This window comes from Pygoscelis adeliae, unplaced genomic scaffold (genome assembly GCF_000699105.1).
Source record: "Pygoscelis adeliae isolate BGI_AS28 unplaced genomic scaffold, ASM69910v1 Scaffold27, whole genome shotgun sequence".
Lineage (NCBI taxonomy): Eukaryota > Metazoa > Chordata > Aves > Sphenisciformes > Spheniscidae > Pygoscelis > Pygoscelis adeliae.
Window position 1 is genome coordinate 5,872,384 of NW_008825410.1, and position 10,787 is coordinate 5,883,170.

At 42.4% G+C, this 10,787-nt stretch overlaps 1 protein-coding gene across 1 annotated transcript in view; it reads left to right on the forward strand.

Moving 5' to 3' along the window:
- Positions 1-7,960, forward strand: part of VIM (vimentin) — a gene marked incomplete at its 5' end in the record, with an annotated part of 8,566 nt that extends 606 nt beyond the window's left edge. Inside the window, 8 exons of the mRNA XM_009330602.1 lie at positions 78-138; positions 4,199-4,294; positions 4,439-4,600; positions 5,112-5,237; positions 5,967-6,187; positions 6,281-6,324; positions 6,727-6,812; positions 7,339-7,960. Coding sequence (XP_009328877.1) covers positions 78-138; positions 4,199-4,294; positions 4,439-4,600; positions 5,112-5,237; positions 5,967-6,187; positions 6,281-6,324; positions 6,727-6,812; positions 7,339-7,380 — 838 coding nt within the window. The remainder of the gene's footprint in view (positions 1-77; positions 139-4,198; positions 4,295-4,438; positions 4,601-5,111; positions 5,238-5,966; positions 6,188-6,280; positions 6,325-6,726; positions 6,813-7,338) is intronic.
- Between the last annotated feature and the right edge of the window lie 2,827 nt (positions 7,961-10,787).

Sequence of the window (10,787 nt, forward strand, 5' to 3'; positions counted from 1 at the left end):
TGGGGACGGTGGGAGGCTTGAGGGGGGACTTGGGGGGACCCCCGACTCCCTCCTCACCGCTGTCTCGCACCTTCCAGGTTGCAAGAGGAGATGCTTCAGAGGGAGGAGGCCGAGAACACCCTGCAGTCCTTCAGACAGGTTTGCGGGGTCTGGCGGGAGGGAGCCGTAGGAGAGGGGAGCCTGAGGTGGTGGTGGTGGTGCCTGCGACGGGAGGATGGGACTGCAGGAGTTTGCTTTCCTCGCACAAAGGAATTCCATCACTTCTCACACAAGCCCTCCTTGTTTTCTTTAGGGGGGTGCTGCGGTCTGGGGGAGGAGAGGGAAACTATTGTCTTGCTTTATCCGAGCCTAGCCCGTTTTACAAAAAGCGCTCCGACGTGGAATCGCTTTCCGATCCAATAAAAGTGAAAGAGGGCCATCTGCTCGCTTGGCTGAAGGGTATTAATGGTTTCTATGGGATTCACCGTGGAATGCAGATACAGGCATTATGGCAAGTGTGGTGGCAGCAGATTGAAATAATAGATCCCTTTGTGTCGGAGGGGAGGGTGCAGTGGGCTGCATTCTTACTAAATGTGTAATGGTGCGGGCATATTTCTAGCGAAAAGTGTCTATCACGTGTATGGTCCAGTTTTTATAGAAAACAGAGCTCCTTTTTAATGAATCACTTTGGTCAGTGCGTTACTGGACAACAGTTTCAAACTTAAAATTTTTCATATGGGTGTTGGCTGCTGACAAGAAGTAGGCAATTTGTTCCTTGGGGCGAGGTCACAGCAGTCGTCTGCCTCCTCTGGATGTCTGTTAAGAACATAGAATTTAGCCCTCTGTAAACGAAGATGTTAACGTAGGAGACAAGTTGCATTAGAGTTTCGCCTCTGTAGGATGCTGCGATGTTATCCAGCTAAACTAAAACCTACATGACAGCCCAAATCAACTGTGCAAACAGTGTTCAAGGAGTGTTAAGCTCAGGTTTTTGCTTGTGCAAAACCAGCTTTCAACTGGGGTTAAGCCTTGTTTGGAGTAGGACATATTTAGGAATGTGCCTTCTCAAAACAAGGTCTCTTCCCTGAAACTGCTGGTGTGAAACGGCATTGCTAGCATTCCTCCCGGCTGGAAGTGACTGCCCTTATCTCCAGACAGCTGGGCACAGGCTGACTTTGTAGCAAAGCTCTTCATAGACATTAGTAGATGTCACCATTCAGGAAATCATCACTTGATTGTCAGCGTTTCCCTGGGCAAGGCTTTTGACTACAGTACATTTATAGTCTCTGAAGGAGAGCAGGTGTTTTCATGAGATAACGTGGAAACCGAGACACCTACTCCCATTCGGAGTCTGGGAATTCTCCGCTGAGAGTCTCCGCTGGTGTTCTGGGGACAGAAGTTTGAAACAACAGTTCAAGATGCTGCCTTAACTTCAGCTTCTGTTTTTCTGAGTCCTAAGCCAATTTAATGTAGTGTGAAGTCATGTGCAGAAGCATTTAAGTTAAGTTTTAGAGAACCTAATCTATTCTGATCCATTGCTGAATTCAGTTGAAGGATCCTTTGACTTAAGGCTGGCTTAAATGATCTTTCATACTTAATTGGTGCACTTCAAGGGATGTCTACCTCTATTTCAAACCAATTAAACTTCGTGAAGGCTCTAGGCTTTTAAGTGAACTTGGCTTTGTGCAGATCCCACATTCATTACCCAGCTCCTCCCTGCACTGTGGAAAGGGGTTGTTCAGGAGCTCAGCCTCTAGCAGATCTGTGTGTGCAGTAGTCAGGACTGGATCCATTTAACCTCTTAAGGTGTAGCTTATGCATAGGAATTGCAAATCATTGTCTGTGGAAACACTACACTAAATCCACTCATGACATAACTGGTGCATGCTAGTGTGCTTGATTTGAACCACAGTAATATTTAATTTTTCCTTACTGTGAAAGGGTAGGTTTAACATGCAGGTTTTGAAAACTAAATCTGTTTCAGTATAAGTATTGTTCTCCTGCAAGTGAAATTAAATTCGTAGAACACTGAAGTTGAAACATCCTGTTGTGCCTTCCATTGTAAAAAAAAAAAATGCACAGCTTTTTATTAAACCATTAACACGGATTCGGAACACTTCAGCAGATGCTTTACTGTTCTGATGTAGCATCAAATTTACTTTTTACTTGATGGAGCAGTTGTGTATGTCAATATTTTAAAAGAAAGTGAAGAAATATTTGAATTTAAACTTTATATTTCCAAAAGTTGCCTGCTTTAGAGACTGTTCGACTCAGATGTACTGAATTTTAATTTAATTCTTCTCTTGAGCAAAGACGTGATTTTACTCATACGCTGAGGGGGTGTACTACATAAAATAAACCTAAAGGTTCAGTGAATTCTTTCCTTTGGGACAAAACAAGCATCACAATTAATGAGCAAGTTATTTACTGCAGCTTTGCCAGCTACTCTGGCAGCAAGGAATAGATCCTGAACCTATGCCAAGACTAACAGGTCTGCTCCTGGCTAACATGAGGTTTGTCTGAAGTAAACATGGATGCTCCATCTTGCAAACTACATGACTGGCATTAAAGAACAGGATAAAATCAATGCGTAGTCCAATACCATGTATGTATGCCTTACACTTTGTTTGCTCAGGCTACAGGTAGCTTACTCATTTATGTTGTTCTCAATACACCTAGGAAATACAGATACACTGATTCTTCAGTCCCTAACTTAATAATAACGTATATAGTAAAATACATACCATACATTCTAAGTGTCTTCAGTTTAAGATGCTTTCAATTTATTATAAGCTCCTAAAAATCCTGTAGCTGCTCAGTTGTCCTGAAAAAAATAATAGTCTTCAGAATGCACATCTCTAAAATCCACTGGAAACTCCTTGGATGTCTGTCTAATTGTGTAAACATGTTAGGTCATAGCCATGTAATTTCCTTCCAGAATGATCTTCAGCTTCTTTGGGGGAGGAGAACAAATGAATTAAGGAATTCTTTCCCTGAATTGAAAAACAGAGCCGATATGAACTGTGTGGGTGTAAAACTGGAGTTGATAGTGAAGTTATAGAATAACACATCAAAGGGGTGTTCTGCTGGATAAAGAAAACGGAAGAAGTCTTCTGGAGCAAGAACCTTACCCCAGAGTAGGAGTGATCCAAGGAATGGCTTTCTAGGAGTCTAAAGAAAACACTCCTTATTTCAAAGGTGCCATAATCATGAGAACTGCTGATTAGGAATGCTTACACTTTGGGCAATTCAAAATAGCTTTAGAGTAAGCTGTGAAAACCTGATACGTTAATACCATGTGAACATAAGCATGCAGCTGTAGTATGTAACTAGTATGAAAGGAACAATCATCCCCTTTGCAAATGAATTGTCTTGCACATTGAAAATGTAAGAAGTCACCAATCAATGTTTAGTCTTAAGTTATGTTTTTGAAGTAATTAAAGCTGCTCCCATGTAACATTCATGGTATATCTTCTGTTATGCCTTAAATGAATTTTTGCTGTTGATTAAGACTATCTCCGTTCAGCAAAAGGTGGAGTCTTTGCCAGCTAGTGTGAGGGTGTAGGCAATGATGACTTAACTCGATTTGCGTTTATGCTCATACCTTTTTCTCAAGGGAGATCTGTCAAACCACTTGGAGAAGTAAATGCTTGCAGTTCGTATATGTACCTCACTAGCTTTACAAGTAAGCTTTCAGGCTGTGGTCTGTGGACCCAAAGGGCTCTGTGGTTGATCACCAAGGAGTCCAGAAGAAATAAACAAGAAATTAAGCCCACTGATAGGCATGTAGGCACATGGGTTGCACTTTTAAGCCCCACTGGAAAAAATGGAAGTCTGTAAATTGCAAGACTAACTCTTTTTCAGTGTAGTCAAGCCAAAAGAGCTTATCACTGGCTTCTGACCCAAGTACCTGCTTCATCTTTAAGCAGGATTTACACCCACCATGATCTGTGTGCTCTTGATCGTGCTCAGCAATACATTGGCAAAGATGAAGTAATCTACATATGCTGTATAATTCCCCAAATCATAATAAAGGTGCATATAGTGGTCTCTGAGGCTAGGGTAGGAGGTGGCAAAAAGTTTTTTCACAGCTCTTGATTTTGTGTTGTCTTGCCAAAAAGTTTGGATGTAGCATCAGTCTGTATGCTACTGAACTTGCCGTAAAAGACTTCTCTACATCAGTTTTGTAAGATTGCTAATCATTCTTCTCTCTGGTCAGGATGTTGACAATGCCTCTCTGGCACGTCTTGATCTTGAGCGCAAAGTTGAGTCCCTGCAAGAGGAGATTGTCTTCTTGAAGAAGCTTCATGATGAGGTAAGCTGAATAATGAGGTCTGTGATTAGATGCTGACAGTCTAGCGAGCAAGTAAGCTCTTCACTGGTTCTGGCCCAGAGTTCCCACCTGCATATGTTCTGTATGTTGTTGCGTAATAACACTGAACGTCTGCTTCTCTCTAAGGAAATCCGAGAACTGCAGGCCCAACTCCAGGAACAGCACATCCAAATTGATATGGATGTTTCTAAGCCTGATCTTACTGCTGCCCTGCGTGACGTTCGTCAGCAGTATGAAAGCGTTGCTGCTAAGAATCTTCAGGAAGCTGAAGAGTGGTACAAGTCCAAAGTAAGTAAAATCTGTTCAGATACATCAGGCACTCCAACTAACTGTACATAACAGCTTTGCTGTAGCACTCTGTTCCCTCTGTCTCTCTGCTGGACATGAACACAGCCATGGCACAGGGTCGTCTTTAAACTCCTAGTGTGGGGAGAGTACAGCTGAAAACAATACTTTGTGCCGTAAGTACAGCATCAAAGTGATGGGTTCATACTTCCCTATGCTTGTACCTGGAAGCAGATGTTGGTTGATATACTGGAGAAAGGAGTGAATGAATGGGTGAAAAAATGATGATGGGAAACATACAGGGTGGGGAAACAAATATGAAAGGTTTAACTATGAATTCCAATTTAACAATTAGAATTAGAAAGGCATTTTAAGAGTAATGCTAATATTTAAATGTTTCAGGTGTTAAGGCTTGTAATGGCTTCAGTTGCCCTCAAATGCTGTGTCCAAAAAAAAGTCTGTTACACTGTTTCTGTTGAAGTGTTAACGCTAACCAAACTGGGGATTTCCACAGTTTGCAGATCTCTCCGAAGCTGCTAATAGGAACAATGATGCCCTGCGCCAGGCCAAACAAGAAGCTAATGAATACCGCAGACAGATTCAGTCTCTCACCTGTGAAGTTGATGCCCTTAAGGGAAGTGTAAGTAGAAGACAGCGGTTGTTGGGACATTCTTCCCTTTGCAGCTTTAAGCACTGCTCTGCAGTTTAATTGTTGCTATAGATGTGAATGCAGCTGATTTCCCACGCAAGACAGCAGCATATCAGTACTTTTTGAAAAGGATGCTATGGGCTCAACTTGCCTGCATGCACTACAGTGCAGTGGTTAGATTGATATGCTGAACTAGTCTTACTTAAGGTATAAACAATGAGTTCATTCCCTTGCTATAATATTCACTGTTTATGTAACACTTTCTGGAAGTGTTTATGGCTTGTCTGTCAGGTACAGCTGAAGCTATACAAAAAGCTGGAGGAGAAGTGGAAAGGACGTGCAAATCTTGCTGTTGCTAGAACCTGACTGCCTAAAAGGCTGGCTTGAAATAGATTTAACAGTGTATAGCACACCTGCAAATCCCCTCACTGAGGACTGCCTGCATGCTGACTGGTACTGCATGTGTTGGACTTGCTGTAAGGGATTGCTTTGCCACCTGGTGGAACAAACACATAGCACATGTCAGATCAAGTAGCAGAATAACCCACTTTGACTTTGCAAGGAGAAGATAAGGAGATGACAAATTTGGGACATGTCTGGGCACTTTCAAAAAAGATGCTAATGTAACTCAGCTTCCCTTTTTTAAAAATTTTAAGGGCATTGAGGGTGGGGAAGAGTGGCTGAACTGCAGCAGGGCTTGACTTCATTGTTCTCTTCCAGAATGAATCCCTGGAGCGCCAGATGCGTGAAATGGAGGAGAATTTTGCTGTTGAAGCTGCTAACTACCAAGACACTATTGGCCGTCTGCAGGATGAGATTCAGAACATGAAGGAAGAAATGGCTCGCCATCTCCGCGAGTACCAGGACCTGCTGAATGTAAAGATGGCTCTTGATATTGAGATTGCCACCTACAGAAAACTGCTGGAGGGTGAAGAGAGCAGGTAAAAATCACATACAGACACTTTTCTAAACAGCAATTACTAAAGACACTCTATACCCATGTCTGACTTTATCAATTTCTTTTTTTCCTTCAGGATTAACATGCCTATTCCAACCTTTGCTTCTTTGAACCTGAGAGGTAAGCTGTTTCTGCTACTTCAGTTTAGACAGCTGGTCTATCATTAGCAAAAGGGTCCTGGATAGTTCCTTTTACTCTAGTATTTGAACTTGTATAAATGCAGTTGCATTGTGAATGTTTTTCTTAGATATAACTACAATATTTGCAATTACTTAACCTTGGATGGGAAGAGCTACTTTGTTCACAGATATTTTTAAATATCAGTACATAGTGAGTGATTGGTTTAGATGCCTGCTGAAGGTGCTTTAAGGGGAATAGGGAGAACATGGAGAAGATTAGCTTCTCATTCAGAGCAGGAGACTTCTTCATATACTAAACTGGGATTCTGAAAGTAGACGTTAAAATCTGTTACACTTCATTTCTTCATCTAGACTATTGGTAATAATACATTTTCTTCTACAGAAACCAACATTGAGTCTCAGCCAATGGTTGACAGTCACTCAAAGAGGACACTTCTAATTAAGACTGTCGAAACTAGAGATGGACAGGTTGGTGGTAACTTTGATTTTATTTCTATCACAGCTGGTTACCTTAAAATACTCTTAAGTTTGTCTACTGGTCAGCGCAGCCTGTATATGGTAGTAAGTATTGAGTAGAACAGCATCTGGCAGTCCCAGCTGCATGGCTGAACATACAGATGTAGCAAACAGACTTCTGTGGAAATGATCACAAAATCCATCTGATGGTAAAACCTTAAGTGGCTGACAGTTATCTGTGTAGTGAGTATTTAAGTTCAGCTGAGTTAGCAAGTTCTCAAAAGATTTCTTGTATCACCTGAGAAAATCATGGCAGTAAACAGAGGTATGTGTTTGGGATAAGACACTGTTTTCAGATTAAGTCAATAAAGCTTATATGGTTTCTGCACACTATTTACCAACTAGAACTTCTCATTTATAAGTGAGAGTTGATACCCATTTGTTTACATTTCTGTGGTACTGGGATGTTCCAATTCTAACTCTAAAAAACCAACAATCTTACTACTAAAACTTAATGCAAGTGTCTGTTTTTCAACAGGTTATTAATGAAACTTCCCAGCATCATGATGACTTGGAGTAAAGCTGAAGTGAAGATGCATACTTATTAATGCAGGATAAATTCTTACCAGCAAGATTTAAAAAGTCCATGTCTTAAAGGAAGAAACAGCTTTCAAGTGCCTTTCTGCAGTTTTTCCATAAGCGCAAGATTATTATGCTAGGAAATAGGTCTTAGATCTTGCAAACCGACTCTCCCTGAAGGATTAGAGTTTACAATGGAGTCTAGTTTACAAATAGCAATATCTTGTGCTGCAATACTGTTTTTAAGTATCTGAATTCAATAAAACTGCTTTTTTTTCCAGCACAGTATGAGCAACCTGTCGCTACTTCAATAAATCTTTGGAAAATGGCTCTTGATGTGTTCTAATTTGTTAACTTCATGACTTTCTGGAAAGCCATAACAATGTAATGCTGGAATTACTATACGGTTGGCATCTCTAGTACTGGTTGTGTGGAATGCTGTTTTTTCAGTTTAATTAGATACTGTCTTACTCATTTACTGCTTAGGTTTTGGAACCAACTAAAATGGACTATAACTGACAGATGCATAATGTATTATGATATTTCTTATAACTTGAATAAAATATGATACTTCAAGCTAATAAAAATTAATCTTGCTTCCATATACTAGTTAATCCGGTTACTAAGAGCTAAGAATGCCCAAATATCTTAAAACTCGGCTCTATAAAACATAGTAGTTAAGTAGCTGTGAAATAGTTCATGCAAGCCCTTATCTCAGACAGCACCTTTGCAAAGTTAACAGCTGACCTGCGGCATTGACTTCATTTTCCAGGAAAGACCAGTTCCCAAAGGCTTGTCTGTACTACAGAAGCTAAATGAAGGCTTCAGATGGACTGGGGGTTAGGAGAGGTATTTAAAAGGAATACAGGGAAAGAAGAACTTGTATTACTGGTCACTTGATTCCAGCATTTAAATCCCTTTAAAAAAGGAGAGCCACCATGCTTAGTGTTCTCTGCTGAACATCAGCCTAAGTGCAGCAGAATGGGGAAGAGAAAACTCCCATCTGCCCTGCTATAGTCTTCTGGGAGGCAGAAGTGAAAGGTTAAGTCCTCTGTGAACACTGAATTTTCTTCTGCAGAGCAAGGTACTTCTCAAACTAAAACACAGTCAAAACCTCAGCACAGCTCTTGCCCCATGAAAGTAGCTACTCTGTTCTGCATCATTCCTCCTGTAAAGCCTGCTTCCTGTAAACTTTCACTCAGAATTTTTGTGGAGTAAGTAAATGCAAACTGGAGTTGTTCAGTAAGTATGAACTGCATTCAGTGCTCATTCAAGGTAGTAGTCCGTGTTGTACAGATGCTCTCACAAGCACTTGGGAACTGATCTGTAAGAAAAACTTACTGTTTTTCTTATAGATAACTTTTATTCTTATCCCCATCTGATAGGGATGGACAAAAATTACTTTTTTTCATCCTTATCAGTTCTTCCCTTTGCTCCAGTGCATGACTAACCAGATGCAGTGCAGGCACTGGAGTGAGGGGGCAGTAGGGGTCCACTTTTTTCATCCCAGTTGTCTGCAGCACAAAGTTAGGATATCTGCAACCAGGATACTAAAGAGGGAGGTAGGCAGTGCCTGGGGTGTGCAGAAACCTTCTACAGCTCAGTCACACAGGTATCCTGCAACCTGGAGGTAGGGGCCAAGGCGTGATTGCAGTTCACATCTTTGAACCTCCCAGGGAGAAATGCTGAAACTTCCTGACAGCGGAAAAGCACCTAATTTTTCAAACAAGGTGTGGCAATGCTGTTCCTACCCTGCTTTTCTCTAGTAAGTGTTCACAGAGGACTTCAGCCTCTCACTTCCACCTCCCAGCAGGCCAGAGGGAAGTTTTCTCTTCACTATTACACTGCATTTGGGCTGTAATTCAGCAAAGCATACAAATCCATTAAGCTGGGATAGGTGGCCGTCCAACTTGGTGCTTTAGGTGCTCAGCTGAGAGAAAAGTTCTGCAGCTGGTCCTGCATTTGTTCTGGTGACTCTTCCATACAAAAGGGCCAGAAGTGACTGAGGACAGTGCCTGGACCCAAGCCTCAGCCACTGCTTGCTGCAAAGCTGAACAGATGCAACCTGGTCTATAGTCTGGTGAGTAGGATAGCCTCATTAAAAAGTGAAAGGGCGAACCCAGCCTCTTTCATGCTGCAGAGGTTACAGACACCAGGTTTTCTACTACCTATCAACAGCCAGAATGACAAAAACAGCACAAAGGAGCTTGCATGGGAGATGCTTTCTGTGATAGTGACAGCTCTGGGTGTGTGCAATAGCTAATTTTGAACACTTAAGAGGCACGGGTGTCTACAACCTTTCAGGATAAGAGTGGGATAAGGTGCTGATGTCCCACCTATAGCAGACTACTGAAGTCTTTTTCCGGATCTGGGCACTGAAAAGGCTGGGCAACGCTCAGTGTCATTTCTTGCAGCTGAAGCACTGTGGGAGCCCTGGACGGTGGCATCCAGCAGCACGTGGGCAGGAAAAGCCAGCTCCGCCGGGGGATGGTGGGGACTGTTGGTGGCTCTGGGCATAGACCCACAGCACAGAGGGTCTGAAATGCACGTTGACCGCTGGAGGTTACCTGAATTATGATAGTCTTTCAGATGTCACTTCTCCCTCTGCCGCCAGCTACCCATCTCATTGCTTTCTGTTGCCTCTGATTGCTTCACTGAGTAGATGAAAGAAGGGACTGTATCAAGCACTGACAGTGCAGCAAAGGAGTTATTCCTGGATCTTCTGTGTTCAGGGTTACTCAGAGCACAGAGAAGCATGTGGCAGAGCTTTCAATCCTGGGAATAACTAGAAAAATAAATACAAATAAATAAAAATAAAACCTAGTTGCCAAGGGGATAGGAAGATTGCAGGAAACCTCCAAAGCCTGCGCTCTGTATGAGTGCGAGAGTACCCTAATGGTGGAAAGGAGAGCAGACGGTGACTGTGTAAACTTCTCAATGTTTGATCTAGGCGCGCCAGGCTTACGCTTGTATATAATCGCCGAAAGGTACTTAGTGCTGAGCCAGCAGGTGACCTCAGAACTGTATTTCACATCCTAATAACTGCAGGCGGCAGCCGTACCGAGCGGGGCAGGCCGGGCACTCGTCCTATCCTCCAATGAGCACCGTGAAGCTGCTCCCATGAGCTGAGCAGCAGCACTCAAAGGCTGAATTTCCTCACTTGCTGAGTGACTGGTGCCCATGGCAGTCACCAGGTCCTTGTATGGTGAGGAACAGATGTTACTGCTGCAGGCAACACTGCTCTTTTTTTGGTAAATGTTGGTTTCTAACAAGCCCTTCTGACACTGGGTCCGTTCCAGGTAACCCAGGCAGAACTGATTTTGCCTAAGGCGCTTCTGTCACATTGTGAAATCTGTTACATGGTGACTATCTCCAAATGTGTAAGCTGTACTCACAGTAAATAATATT